The sequence below is a fragment of the Electrophorus electricus genome, chromosome 3 (genome assembly GCF_041902795.1).
Source record: "Electrophorus electricus isolate QZ-2024a chromosome 3, ASM4190279v1, whole genome shotgun sequence".
Lineage (NCBI taxonomy): Eukaryota > Metazoa > Chordata > Actinopteri > Gymnotiformes > Gymnotidae > Electrophorus > Electrophorus electricus.
Window position 1 is genome coordinate 7,693,888 of NC_137499.1, and position 16,272 is coordinate 7,710,159.

Consider the following 16,272-nt stretch of genomic DNA (forward strand, 5'->3'; position numbering starts at 1 on the left):
GCTTCCTGAAGGTACTCTCACATCATAAATAAGACAAATAACAAGTGTGGAGACAGCACTTTGGTGGGCAAGGACATCATTCATCACCTTTATAAGCATTCTTTGTGGATTTGCTCAGATTTCCACTCATCAGTTGTAGCTTTTAAAAGAGAAATGTTGTCATCCTTTTAGGCCTATAATGCAGCTTAACAGTACCTACACGCATGCCTTATTTGCAGCAGACAAGCCATTGTGCTCCACAGGTACCATAATTTGACCTCATAAATTAAAATAAAACTGCTGAAATGCACAAGGTCTGCGGTTCAGTCAAAAGGGGGACTGTTAGCATAATTTTTAAATCAACACCACTTTTCCTTGTTTTGTATTTTTTATAAAGATATTAATGTATATAACTTTACTATTTATTTTTTTCTCTGCTTTATATTTATTTCTATTTTTCTCTTCTATTTCTTATCTTTTTTGTATTCTAAAGTACTTTGCATTCACTGACAATAAAACTATTATTTCATTATAAAATTATTCAAATACTTTTTATCAGACAGTGAGTTAGTACAAATCTCTGTTATGAAACAGAAACATGAAACATGAAATGTCACTGCCTGACCTCTGTTAAGGTGGCCTGAAGCCAGCAAAAGCAGTGAGGTGTGGGGAGCTCTACTATCCCAGCCATCCCCCCTCCGGCTTCCTAAGCGCGGTAAATTCATGCACAGTCCTGCAGCTCTTGGCCCACCAGTGCGACTCTCTCAGCCAAGACCAAGGAAAGGGCACAGTTATTCGGCCACTATGCCACCAGGCCGTCTTCAGATATAAAGACCTGTACATGGCACGTGATGGCATGTGCCTCCGTCTCCCAGGAGCTTCATATTCTGCTGCTGAGGGAACAAGGTCTGGCTCATTAAAATGGGAGATAGGTTTTGAGCAGCGGTTGGGTAATGTTCTTCATTTGAGGACGTTTTCACAGGCTGATGCATTTTCAGCGGAAATGTCAGCAAGGTGAGGAGTTCCCTGCAGAGCAGGATGGAAGGGGACGCCGAGAGGTGCCCTGTGCACCTGCACCACTCTCTAGATCACACTCCATGCCTCCCTAATGACGGCAGTGTGCCTGAGTACTGACAAACCAGCGTAGGCTGGTTGGAGAGGGTCTGGGGGTGTGAAGGTGATAGGTGTGTTTGTGTGGGCATAAAGTGAGGAAGAGGGGGTGAAAGAGAGAGGGAGAGAGAGAGAGAGAGAGAGAGAGAGAGAGAGAGAGCTTACCTTTAATGTCATCTTAGCCAAAAGCTCCTGAAGGTCCATGATCCCTTGTACAAGGCTGAGGAAGTCACTGCATGTTGGGCAAGCTCAATGGAGCAAAGGCAGTATTACAGAGCAAAGAAAATAGGAAAGAGGAAGGCCATGAGAGAGGCATGATTAGTGACTAGGGTCAGGGCACTCAGCATAAGTTGTCACTCCACTTGGTTGAAAACATAACCACCTAGAGAAAATGCCCTGCTCTATTTACAGCAAACTGGCAGCAGCAGGCTTTTGCAGTGCACACATTTAAAGTCCCTGAGGCCCCCTGTAGAACCACACTGATTCCATTGCCTTTTAACTTAATATGTGAAAGCTTGGTATGTAGACTTAGTTCACCTCACTCCTTATGGGACTAGAACCATTGTGGTTATAGAGAAAATGTCAACAATTGGTGCTGCTTTTGGATTTAGATATCAGAAATCAATTTATTTGAAACACACATCACCTCATTTGAATTCAAGAACTGATTTGTATGCCTGAAGCTGTTCACAGTGATAATTGAGCCCTTGCAACAAAAAACAATATATATCAGCCAGTTCCCCTTTTGGTGGAACCAATAAGTTTAGTTTTGGATTTTGTATAACTTTTACATTAAATTACATTAAAATGCTAAATTTGCTTTTAGACTTATTTCATGTGGCCATTTCAAAATAAAACTTGCAATAATGCTTTATATTCTTGTTTTCATTTTGTAGAATTTGGAAATGTACATGTATAGTTTTTTTTGTTGTAAGAGCTCAATTATGATGTGGTAACAATGAGTGAATTCCCATTAAAAGTCCCATTAAGTGTAAGGGTGAGTTACACATAGAAGTAAAATACAGGCTTGTAATTAACAAAATTGAATTTCACTTACTGCGATTGAGGTTGGGACACTGCAAGATGTAACCATTTGGAGCAAAAACAAATCTGACATCTTGCATGATACCCTGCAAATAGATAGGTGGAGAGAAATTATGAGGATAGTGCTCAACTGGAAAAATTCCTATAAACGCTCTGCACAGCTTTTTCTTTGACAAAAGTGCTACCTTTGTTAGATAAATCAACTCATTTAAATTACCACACCTTTCAAGCTACTTCTCACAGGCCACACAAGGCCAAACATCACGCATGGCCAATGGTAACATCTCATGGACAAGAGCACTTCCCACAGAGGTGATGGAAAAAAGGTGGAGACTGAAACTTCAGGAGGGTACTGATCAGTCCTGGTGAACAAATAGCTGCTTTTGCACATTTAGCCCTTGCCTTTTCAGCTCAGGAGGAGGGGGAGTATGTTTCCTATAGAGCGAAATCTTACCGCTGTCATATTCTCGGCCCCATGGTACTCATGGCTAGGCATTCTTTCCATTGTTTAGGAGACCTGTCCAAGGCAGCAGTGCACAGACGCCCACTGTGCACTCTGCTCTCCTGCATAGACCACCTCAATTACAGGCCAGAAGGGAACATATTAGACACTTCTTCATATTGATTATTACCCTGTGGCGTGCAATATGTGCTTCATAAAAGATGAGCGATAAGTGAAGAGCTAGGCTTGCTTGGGCCCCTTTAATTTTCTCAAAGCATGATACTGGATACTATAAGAGGTTAATGAAGTGAGTCCACGAATCTGTGTGTGCATCTGTACTGTCATTTGCCTGCCTTTTACATCTGTTGCCCTGAAATATACTTTACAAGTGTGCCAATTTTTTATTACTGATTCTTTGTGGTTTTGAAAGCTAATTAACCACAGACAGCTCAAGTCAGATGGTTCATACAGCTCTCTTATATAACTCAGCACTCAGGGATGCAAGTATAAATTGCACTTATGAATACTGCAGTAGCAGTGACATAGGTTCCATCATATGGTGACTGTATGAATAATTTTACGAGTAATAGGTTAGAAATCTCTTTTTTTTAAGGATGAAACATGAGTAAACTAAGAATACAGTCACAACTATAACCCAGCATCTGTCATTTGGCTCCTGATAAAGGGGAGCTCCTATATTCATCAACCCACCTTGTGTATAGGGATTGCTTATATGGACTCAAATGGACAGCATAAGACTCATTTCAATTAATATTTTATACAAATAAAATGTATGTATATATTATATGTAAGGAAAACAGCTTTACTAGAGCCAGGTCTAGACCCTGAAAGAGCAGAGACAAGAAAAAAACTCTCAAGGTGGTACAAGGGAGAAAGCTTGGGAGGAGTGAGACTCACAGGAAGCCAATCTACCCCAGGGCAAAACTGGACAGCAGTTTGTAAATAAATGCATCATAATAAATAGAAACAAGAGATTGATAGGTTATAATTGTGCAAAATCAGTAAAATTTGATTGATAGTATGTGGTATCCTGCTGGTTAGTCTGCTAATTTGCACAGAGATATTGTTCACTACACAGTGCAAGATGTTGAAGGTAAAGGGACTATGATCGTGTTTCATGTCAGCAAGGTCCAGAAAGAATTACAGCAGACAGGCAGGCCCAGAATGAGCCAAACAAGACAGGAAGGCAGAGTCAAAACAGCAGAATCACATACTGGTAAGACATCAGGAAGGTCGACAGAGGGACGGGAATAATGCATGTCAGGTGACTCAGGGGTATTAATGCCTGAAAATGTTTCTGGAGAAACTGTTCTGCCCTACTTGCTGACCAAGCAACGCCAAACCACAGTATCTGCAGCCTTATTGGCTACCTCTGAAAATCAATATATTATAAAGATCAGATACCAAACCTTTGTTTGCTATGAAACACTGACTCCAAAGGTGAGGAAAAACCGTATCCTGTGGAACCTTACATGTGTTACAAAAAGCAATGCTGCACTGAGAGGGGATGTAGAGATAAGGGTTTCTGTGTGTGCACATCATTTATGATCTAAAGGCTGTTCTCTGTGTGTGTGCGCGTGAGCGTGCCCTTTATAGAACCTTTAAGATTCTTTTATGGCAGTGATGCAGCAGGAATTTATGCCATGCTGCAAGAGACTCACAATGGCATAACGTTTAATAAATGAGAAAGATTTGTTTAAAAAAATTATAAGATAAGAACATTATTTCTTAGGCCTCCGTAGTGTAAACAAGCATACAGGGGATGAAGGGTTTTTTCCGCTGTTCTTGGGAGAATGCCAATCAGCAGCCTATGTGCCCTAGACTGGGGGCAGTATATGGTTATATAATATAAACTATATGGTTAGTTAGAGCCATAACATGGTCATGATAAAATGTGTCACACGAATAATACCCCTATAATTCAAAACCAATAAATAGGACCTAAATTCAACAGGAATGCAATGTAGCTTTTTAATTTGGCAGCTGCATGTATTTTTTTGATTTCCATTATAAAGTCCTGCTTCCTGCTGAGTCATTTTTATTACTGCATTATTACTGCATTATTACCCATTATGATGGACCATCATAACACTTTAGCTTCATGACCACAACAGGATATTCTTCAGGCTATCAATCTAATGATATGGTTGAAGGTCAACCAAAGATTCTGTGCTCTACAGAATCTTCCCGTATGAAAAATGAAAAATGTATGAGAGGCAATGAAGAGACCATCCTTACATACCAAAAAAGAAAGAACTGACAGAACAATGCAAGACAATGGAGAAGGGTGAGAGAAATCAGGGTAAGAAGAGCTGAGGGAATGGGGGAGGCAGATAGATAAAAGAAGAAAGTGAAAGATGAATAACAAACAGTAGGCACAGTGACATGATCCACAGCTGATGAGACTGTAGCTAAAGCACATCCACCCTTTCTTCTCACCTACAAAAATTCTTATTTCTTACTGGACCTGGCCACCACCAGAGAGTATGACACACTGTCAAATCATCTTTCCCCATACAAAGACTCCCAATGTATGGGCTCCCAATGTACTTGTAATGTATTAAACACTAAGACACTCAGCAATTCATTACAGTCCTCATTTCAAACAGCAGCACTGAAGAGATTAACATGCTTATAAACAGCAGTACTAATACTGCCAGCTAATGTTGAGAGTTCACTTTAAACAGAGTTCGAATTTAAACAGAATCACATTTAAATCTTAAGGATATATTTTACTGTGTCAGATCTTATTTCAAGCTCAATACTTTACCGTATGTAGTGGCATTCTGCTTTGCTTTCTCTAGTAGTACGCAAATTTTTGTGGTTTGTGTTAAGCTTTGTTCCATTTTAATTATTACCAGCATATTTTAAGTGAAGGATTTGGTACTCTTACATTTTCACCTCAGTTCTAAGACAGAAATCTTAGAACTAAATCTAAAAAATCTAAGTTAGCCATTCTTCAGTTCTTCAACAATGATTGGTTTCTGACCACAGGACTGTCACTGCTACGTTAAGGTGGCCTTCCATGCATACATATTCAGCAGACAGCAACGACACAGTGTAAAAACAACACTGATGTTTCTGAGACCTTCATATCGGTCCAATAACCACAGCCATGTCAATGCTACTGCTATGCTGAGAATGGTCTGCTACCCAAATGTCTGGCATACAGTGGCCCTGTGGTGAGAAGCTATGATTAGGGTGACTGACAAACTGTGAATGGGCGTCTGATGAGCTGTGGTCCATACCTATATAATGTGCCTATAAGAGAGATATAACTAATAAAAGTAGTTCTAATAAAGTGACTGGTGAGTGTAGTCATAGGATGGGCACTTCCATAGGCACACTAGCTGCAACCAAAACACCACAATCTAAAGTAATTTGCAGAAATTATTGTAGAACAGGAATTTAATTAGACTGCCTTATTTTGACAGTTTTTAGCTTTTCATATACCTTTGCTTGAGAGAATTTCTACAAATCTGCCTTTATGAGACTTATGAGGTTAGCTAGACGTGATCTCTTTAAATCACACTTTTTTACTCTCCAAGGTTACATAGTGTGTTCTCATGCTGTTACACGACTAGCCTTGTCACACAAGCCTGCTCTTTTTAACCTTTTCTGCTGTCAAATCTGGGTCACTACACCACTGTAACTAGGCTTATGGCTGTTTAAGCTCAGGTTCTGAGAATTCTGAATTTTATCAGTCTAAAGGCTCCAGATAGCTAATTAGACCACCAAAAATAGTGCAACATACCATGAACATTTTAACTACCTACATGAACACAGTGAGGGTTTTTACGCAGAATTGTTACACACCTTTACACAGCTTTGTCACAGTACGGCCCCTTCCCCCCCCCAAACGTCTCCTTGTGTGTGTGTTCGTCAATGTGGCCAGGCCCTCCTTGTGTCTCACACCTGCTCCTCATTGTGTCATTATCATATGTATAAAGGTCTGTCGTTTACGCGTTTGTGTTGTTGGCTTTTGACTGCGTTAGTGTGCGTGTTTGAGTGTTGTATGTTAAATAAACGTATGCTTGTGTTTCACGCAACTCGTCCCAGCATCCTGCCTAAAACCTCCAGCGTTACAGAAAAATCTCCAGCGTTACAGAAAAATTAGTGTGAATGTTCTTAAGGAGCCCCAAACAAAACAGCTTTTTTAAAGTGCAGAAGACCAAACGGGCAACAAAACACCAGTTTAAGGTTTTGTTACATCGTACACAGGATGTCTTGAAACTTATCAGAGATAAAGATGGAAATAAATAAACTACCTACTTCACAAGGTTCAGAAATGCTTACTACACTTAATGAGTTGTCTCCAAATGCAACTAAGTGAGAGAGGAAGTGTTTTACCTTGAAGAGGCCATGTCTGTGGCTGTGCTGGCCAAGCCATATTCCACTGCCTGCCGTCAAATCCATTTGAGGAGAGTCTATCACCCTCTCATATATCCTGCCAATCAAAGACACACACACACACACACACGGTTAACAATGTTATATTTACAATTCCATCCCTCACAAATTGCACACACACCCCTCCATTTTTTAAACAGCAAAACACAACTGTCGACAATCAATGAAATCCCTTCAACAAAAGCTTTTGAGCAGGGTGGTGAACATGTTTAGGTGCACAGTGACCTGGGGATGTAGGACTCAGACTTCAAAACCTTAAGATCCAAGACCTGGCAGAAACAGTGATCCAATAAGTATAAATTATATTGAACAAATCCAATCGTGAGAGCAGCGCGTGTGTGTATGCATCAATTTTCTCTTCTCCTCTAAGCTAAAATGGGACCCAGAGCTGAGGAGCTCTTTTCTCTCTGGGTATGACTGTCATGCATGAGAGAGACAGAGAAAGAGCGGGGCTGAGGGTGGGGATATTGATAGCTTCTCATGCTGACTACAAAAATCCCCAATACATATAATACAAAGCAGGTCTGGCATTATCAAACTCCAGAATCCACAGAGCTTTTCACCTGTCAGCTCCTGGCCCTACAGTTCAGTGAGTCCTTCAGTATGCCCTCTAACAGAAACAGAGAGTGGAAAGGCATCTTTCAAACAGACAGATTTGGGGAGGGTTAATCAGGTCAAGCTATAATGTGTGAATCGGTTCAGCTGGTTAACCAAAGGGGAAGGAGGTGCATTTTGCTCTCCATTTGGCTTTGTTCTTATGTGGGTTGAACATATTCAGACTGTCAGCCACTGACTTTGTACTGTGATGTGCAATGCATTCTAATGACAGTGTATATTGGTACTTTATTTGAAGTTATGTTACAGTAGAATGGGTTTGCCTGGAGGTGTGACTGGGTTTCAAAATCAGCAACAGCAAAATTTGCATAAATGGGAATATCCTGTTCCTTAGTTCTGTGTTTAATGGGGGTTTGTTGGGTCCCTAATAGTCCAGATTCCTATGGCTCCTCATCAGCACGACAGCATGTGCTCACAGCTTCCTTGCAGTGTCACTGAGACAGGCATCCATTAGCATGCTAATGCAATTGCACTAGCGGCATTCACATAGGATTCTATGAACTGTGGTCCATTAAGAGCTCATTTGAGATGCTGACCGTAAAGCAGCTTCAAACCAATTGCCTGTGTTCATCAGCAGTGGATCGATATGGCTACAGAGGAAGGATTCTTTACTTCATCTATAACAAGCACTGCAGAGTCCAGTGATATTTGCTCGAGTGTGGAGCACTGCAGCTTATTTTCTCTAATGTGCTTATCTTCTTAAAGACAGGAAGCTAATTAGTGATAAGTGTGAAACTGAATATAAAAGAAAAAGAAATTCAAAAGATGTTTTTGGCAAGCTCAGGATAACATCTTCAACTGCACCTGCTAAAAAGGCTGTTCACTACCATGATATGCAAATGTAACATGGAGTTCTATGTCTCTATATAGCAATCAAGAGCTTTGTGAAAGGCATTATATAAATAAAGCATTATTTGTATTATTAGTATTAGTAGAAGTATCATCAACAGTAATAGTAGTAATACTACGTCACACATGTTGAAAACCATATACTTGTCCATAGTATAAACCTTTATATGATGTCTGTCTAAAATATCTTAAGCCTACTATATTGTAGAATACATGATACTATAGGGCATGTCAGGAGTATCAATATAAATATTGTATTATATTTACAGCATACTGGTAAATATGGTATATCTGGATGTAAGTTGCACTCATTTCTGCTTGTTTTCTATGTGTTACTGAACAGTAGTGATTGGACAAGTTAGCTGGATAACCATTAGGTAGGGTAAGGTACTGTAAGATCCTGACAATTTAATGGAACCACTTACAGAAAAACTGTAGTTTTAAAACCGAGGTGGCACTGCCACTTAGTACCTCACATTCACAGCCAGTGGTGTTGGAAGATGTCATCAGGCTTGTAACTTTTGTAGTAGTTTATGAATTCACAAGCTTGTGTTTCGCGCTTTCTGTCGAGAAATTCCAGTAGAATAGTCTGGTAATTACTCTGGGCTGAGGAGTGGGGAAAGGATGCAGGAAGCTGGAGTAGCATAACGAGTTCAATTTATTATAGGTTATGCTGAACAACAGAAAAATAAACGAGGAAGCAGTTCCACACTGGGTTTTAAACTCGTGTTCGCTTTTCATTGCCTTTCCCCCCCTCAGTACCTTTTCATCCAGCAAGGTTCGGTATGCACTGACTCTCTCTTGCTAGTTCCAGCTACCTACTGACAGAAGTGTTATAAGAAGCAGATAAGTTGGCTGCTGTTAACCAAACACAGGTGCAACCAAGCTTAATTACCCAGTGGTTCTGCTGGGCCATCTCTCTGCCTCGCGTACGCTTGTCCATGTTGCCACATACAGCAATCCAAAGAACTTCCAAACTAACTATTTATTATACCATTTATCATCCTGAAGCTGAAGGAACAAAGTGTCAGCATACAATCTCTCAGTTTTTGAGAACTAAAGCAACCTTAAGGAAGTCTAAGTTGAAAGCGCGCTTAGAATAATGCTTATAGTTTGTATGTAGGTAACTTTCATCTTTTAAACTTAGATTAGGATATCCAGCTTTTCCTTATCAACTGGTCAACAATGACTTTGGTTCCTGGTATCATTGTATATTTGTAAGACAAAAAGAGCATGCTGTATTACCTGTCTGTTCCTCTTCATGGTATTTCCTTGACTCAGCAAAGTGCAGTGGATGATGTAGTTTAAGATGGTGAAATAAATTCATTGTGCTGCTACCTTTAGTTGCAATCTTTTTACCACATACTTGGCACAACACTTTTCTGTTGGTTGTCATCCCTCTGGAAACCAAACCATTTCCACACAACCGACTCCCTGTCTTTTTTGGAATTAAATATTCTCCAGTGGTTTCGTTTTGCACCATTGGCTAAAAGGTTTTCACTGAGAGGCCTGGACATGAACTGCTCCATGTAAAAGCAGGCCTAGAGCACTGAATATTGTAAAATGACAGTCATATATGTATTACTAACTGATTGTTAGAGATGTTTTTCATGTTTTGGAATTGTTTTTGTTGTTGAGCAAGGTGACGTGATTATCTGGTGTTAAACGTTAGCTAAGATAATCCACTGCATCTACAGAAATACTGAGAATTTGTTTTCTTAAATTGTCTCAGACGTCTCTGCAATATGCCTTCCCTTTGACATCGAATTTTTACAAGGAAATAAATGCACGAATGAGTGCCATGCACACACACACAAGAAAAATGGGAAAGACACTGGTTATGTGATGCAGTTATTTTATGCTGTTTTTATCGCACTCAGATGGTAAACTGCGTAGCCTAGACATACTCGATATAACGAATATGGTCATTTCCAATATTGTGTATAAAATATAATCTAATATATCAATATTTGTGATATACTTCCCAGCCCTACCATCAATCACAGTCAGGCTTAGGAAAACATAAATCAGCAGGTAGGGATTTTACCAGGAGATTGCAATTATATTTTTAAATACAGGACAACTGGTGCAGTCAGAACAGAGCAACCTCAGTGTAGTTATTAATTATTCAAAGTGATCACTTGGGAAAATATTTGGTGTGGAAGGCTTGTGGAAGACAAGGTTTGAATTCCCACATCAAGTGAACAAGTGTTGTGACCAGAATGAGCACTTGCTGAGAGTATTATTGCAAAGACTGAGATAAGGGTGTGCATATTCAAAGCCAAAGCAGCTTCAAAGACTGCTGCAAATAAGTGGGCTCTGTGTTGCTCTATTCACAACACAGCTCATTTGAACATACAAAATTAGGCCACACAAAGACCCTCAAGCCAAATACCCATTCCAATGGACAGCACAATATGAACAATAACAGAATAATGTTCAATAAAACTAAAGGTGGCAGCTGCTGGTGCATCCTATAAAGTAACAGGTGACAGTAGATAATGCCTCCTATAATCCAAATCCAACATGGGCAGGTGATCTATAGTAGAACTTTATAGTGGACAAAACTGATGCCGTCTGATGGCATCTGAAGGCTGATGCCGTCAGCTCTGTTAATGGCAACTTGAATAAGACCAGGACATGACAAAAACCTCTGGGTGCATTGCTGAACCCAGAACCAGTTTTAGAAGGACTGCTTGAGAGGTCACAACTGCTAGATCTTTCGCATGGAAGCACAACACTGCATCATGAAAGATGCCACTGTGAGCATCACTGCAAAAACAAAAACAGCAACAGCCTTGGATTCAGCATTACTTTGGCTGAGAAGCAGCACTTATAGTCTATAGATGGTAAATAAAAAATAGTGGATAATGTCAGTCAATATGAAAAAAAACATGACTAGTTTCAGAAAATTGTCACATTCTGTGATTTGATGGTAATTCAAGTTGGCATCAACAAATTATGCACTCTGCACAGCCCAAATGAGACAACAAATCTATAGAAAGATAATATAGCTTTCACTTTACTGATGTCTACCCTCTTAGGTTATTGAAAGTGTATGTGCTTTGCCTGCTGGTATATCTAGTTTACTCTTGCATGTCATGACCTCAAATCTCTTAATCCAATTTCATCAGATACCTTTTTATTTGACAACTTTATTGTCCAATTTTCAAGCATTTCATTTCATTTTCATTGTTCTCATCTTCGTCTTTAAAATAAACTGGCTCTCATTTAGTGGATATGTTTTTAATGGAGACACTCATGTCTAAGTATACTACTTTTGAGCTTTCTCTGTGCCACTACATTATAACCTATCTGCTAAACAGACAAGTTAGAAATTATGAACTGAGATTCGTTTGCCCTGCCTAAGATGTCTTCCTCTTATTGCTGACAGGCATACTGTCCACTTTGAACTCTCTCAGTCTGCCTAGCCAGTAGCTCAGTGACTTAAAGCCTGCCAGCTTCACTTCCTCCATTTTCTCATCTTTGGAGAATTGAATGATAAGCTGAAGAGAAATATCCCAGACCTCTATTCATATTCAGCAAAGATTCTTTCATCCTTGAGAGATGTGACAGAATACGCATTGTGCTTAAAATGGAGTGTGAGTGGGTGATTGGCAACAGTATAGACTGAGTGAAAAGAGAGGGAAAAACAAACTCTGAATCTGACTTTAAGACTTTACCATGCCTTTGCTAGAACCACTAGCTTGGCTAGTAAAGCATTAAAACAGAACTTGAAAGGTGTGAATGGGGACATCATAAATTATAGGTGAACATTATGAGGCTGAACTCGTGGATTGACAAGCTACTATAAATTTGCATTCAGACCTTATTCAAACCTGTGCAATTTTACCAGATAGATTACAATATCAGTTTGCTCTGTGAATCTAAACTGTGCCAGGACAGGTTAATGGCAGTTCTAACTCTAGGAAACAAGAAGTCTTGTTCTTAATAAAATCACCTTGAAACTCACTCAAACTTCACTTGCAGCAATTAAATTCAAATACATCTTCTTATGTTCAACTACGTTCTATTTTTCAAGCGTGTCATTGCACCAGCAAACCTTCATACACCTTTTCCATTGGGAAAATGTAATACAAGTCATACAAGTCTGTCATTTCAGTCATAGATTACATGTATAAAACTGCCTTCAAAACGGCCAACATGTATTTCCAGCAGAAACTGTTAATGGCAATGTGAATTACCTCAAGTTTGTAGCACTGTACCCATCAAGTCAACTTACCTCCACTTTTGCAGTGAATGCCAGTACTTCTGAGTCAGTTACCAACTCAAATCTGCAAATCTTATAACTCATAATGACCAGACAATAGATTCAAATGACACTCTTTGAATTGCTTGACCATGAGATGAGTTGTTTCCAAACTCTTACCAAATTTTGGATGCATCCAGTGCCATACCCTACTGCATGATTATAGAGCTATGATGCAATTATCTACAGTGATCAGAAACTCTCCCGTTTCACTGTGTCACGATTAGTCCCTCCCACACTGTAATAGAATTCTGGCTAACAGAAACAGTAGGCTAGTAGGCTAGTAACTACTCAGCAGTCAATGTTCATTGGCCAATGAGCAGTCATTATTTTATAATGATACTAAGAATCACACATATATACACAATAATTTACTTTAGGACGCAACTGAAGTGCCATATCTCTTTCAACAATTGTTCTTCCTAGAGATGTGTGAGAGAATTAGGACTATGCTTACAGAGTGATGGAGGGGACTGGCTACAGCCATGGCATCCTCTTACAACTCCTGCATAAAAGTTAAATCAGATCTCACTTAAAGCTTCCAAAAACCTCTTGAATTAGCAAGTAGCTTTTAAGCACCTTGTAGGATCATGAAATAAATGTTTTGTTTGTTGTCTCACAGTGTTCTCCATTGTTGTATCAGGATGTTCTGCTTATCGAAGGTTAAAGAGGTGCCAAGGCCATGAAGGCACCTACTGTCGTTTTGCAAGAATTTCGAACAAAATGGCACGTGCCAATCTCTGAAAAAGTAGAACTATAGAGCAGTGTCATGAATTTATCACCCATTACAATTTCATTCTCAGACAATCTACCAGCCCTGCAAAACAAGAGTGCAGGGAAGGCAGAGCAGACACACTGCCAAGGAAACGAATCCATCAAAGAGAGGCTGGTTTACAGCAGTTGTTTTCCTCCAATACTACTGACAGGTTTTTTTGGCATTCTGCTGTTGGATTTAAAAGATAAGTATATACAATAAGAAAACAGACTCGCATTTGAAGGGATATCTGTGGCGACTGAGATAAGAGCGTGGCTGCATTTTTTCAGAATCAAATACATCTGTTCAACTGGTTTTCAATTTAACAGGACACTCGTCTAAATTCTGAATGACCTAAACTTGCCAATATATCGAGACACCACCTCATTAGAAACCCCTACCTTGAACCTACTGGCTCACTGGCTACTTTGTTAGGTAAACCCACCTTGCAAACACATTTAGTTGTACATTTACAGGCTTTAGCCCATCTGTTGGCATAGAACATTGGTCAGCTCCTTGATACCCCTTTCATCAGTGCATAGTAACACTACTGACAGGTATAAAGCAATACAGATTTTATTCACAATACAGAGGTGACACTAACATGGCAGTTGAATTGTAATGAATGTATTAGACACAGCAATGTTTTAAAAGGCTTATTAATGTCACTTCTGCCACCCAAAATATCCAGCCAACAGCAGACCTGTGGTAGACCTCTAATCTGACACTTGATCAAGGGGACAGAGAACACAAACTTTGCATGCTAACATTTGGTCTATGTAGACTAAGTGTCCAATTACAAAGCGTTTCTACTGAAAATGTATCTAATAAAATGAGTAGAGCATCCAAGGATTAAAAAAAAACATGTGCACACACACACACACACACACACACACACACACACAAAAAAAAACAAACAAAAAAAACCCCCAAAAAACCCACATATATCGTTAAAACTAGTTTAATAAATTTAGGAAACATCTTCAGCATCCCACTTTCCAGCCAATACAAAACAGAGCTAAAAGGAACCAGAGCTAAAAGGACTGGAGTAATCTCAGATAATTGCATACACACAATTAGTTAAATGTAAGATTATTAGTGTTCTTATATGAGGTGATTATTAAATGCTTTCTCTCAATATTTATACTTATACCGTGCTAGCCAGAGTTCTCCACACTTATATGTAAACCATGGTAGTCAGAGTTCCCTAAACCCATACTTAAACCATGCTAGTCAGAGTTCACCCTGTTTTATAGTCCTTCTATGTCTGCATTATGTACAGCTCTTTCTGACCACACTGTTTTATTCACAGACAGTCAAAAGCAAAGAACAACTACAGATATGTTAACATATTACTACAATTGGTAAATCCCAGTTGGATGTGTTTTTCCTGTCCCAGTGGAATAGGGGTAAATTGTTCAGGACACTATTTGGACACCTTCCCTCCCATTGAAAACACAGAGTTTATGCATGTGGATAAATGTGCCATGAGCCTGTTGCCTCCAGGGTACCTCTGGTGTCAAGGAGAACAGCCATCACTGGCTCTAGTGTTGCTTTTGTACCAAAACCACCAACTGTTCTAAAATGTTAGTGTATAATGAGCAACAAAGAAACATACATTTCAGCTAAATTGAACGGTAATATTTTGCTTGTTTACAAGATACTAGGCAAAATCTTGGTTCAGTGGTAATAGTTAGCTAAGACAAACTTCTGTTTTGTCCAGTTGGCAGCAGAGAGCTCAAATAAGAAATTTGGTACCCAGGCAAAATATCTGCATCTACTTAACTAGCATGGTATGTAAGTAGATGTTCGATAGCTATAATCTATCTTACATTACTTAAACATTCAAAGCTGCCATCACTCTCATTTCCCCAGGTTAGAATGCCTCCGATTGAACAACTTGAGGATGCAGTCTAACTGTGTTCAGTTTCCTGCTATAGCTATTGGGTCTGAGATCTTTAGCTGGACACAGACAGCTCTCAATTATCAAGAACCACTCATATGTGTCAAATCCATTGTACTACTAGCTTCTTTAATTATTTAATCAATAAAAACATCAATAAAAACAAGCAAGCTCCTTGCATAGGCTTTTGTGCAGTTAGCCATGACACTCCTTTCACTGTTCCCCAGAAACTGTTGCATCCATTGTGCTTTGTGAAGGTTAGGGTTTTCTTTCAAATTTTCATTTCTATATACAAAATTTTTCCAGTTTCTATAGGCTTACCTCTTAGCATTTCTGCATATTGCAATTTGGGCTTTTCTGATGTCAAAAGGCATGCATCATAAAAAGTGAAACCTTTACAGCTTTGGTGTCCAATACTGAATGCATAAAGCATGATATTCTGTTATTCCAAATGCTAATAACACATGCACAGGCATAAACATTACACCCTTGCTTCAAATTTATCTTTAATTAAATTCAGTTTTATTTGTTTAATGCTTTATATAATAGCTTTTGTAACTGAGTGGCTATACAAACCCAGGCCCAGCATAGATCAGATATGCCAAAATTAACACTGTCTGCACAAAAGTTTCCAACTTCCAGTAGTTATTATCAGGCTGAGTCAGAATGTAGATGTTCCTAAGTGAGGCTGATTCGGGATGTTGGTAGTCCTAAGTGAGGCTGATTCAGGATGTAGATATTCCTAAGTATGGCTGACTCAGGATGCCACTGTGATCTGTATTATGCAGTGCACGGGGCATGACCTCTCCGAAGTAGAGCCGAAGAAACGAGATTCCGAGCATAATTTTGTCTGGTCCTTTGCCACTTTGAATCAC

General features: G+C 39.3%; 1 protein-coding gene across 1 annotated transcript in view; it reads right to left on the reverse strand.

The window, feature by feature from the left end:
• Positions 1 to 16,272, reverse strand: part of LOC113578130 (protein kinase C-binding protein NELL1) — a 163,314-nt gene that overhangs the window by 94,691 nt on the left and 52,351 nt on the right. Inside the window, exons 5-7 of the mRNA XM_035527909.2 lie at positions 6,947 to 7,043; positions 2,147 to 2,219; positions 1,255 to 1,337 (exon numbers count right to left, since the gene is read on the reverse strand). Coding sequence (XP_035383802.1) covers positions 1,255 to 1,337; positions 2,147 to 2,219; positions 6,947 to 7,043 — 253 coding nt within the window. The remainder of the gene's footprint in view (positions 1 to 1,254; positions 1,338 to 2,146; positions 2,220 to 6,946; positions 7,044 to 16,272) is intronic.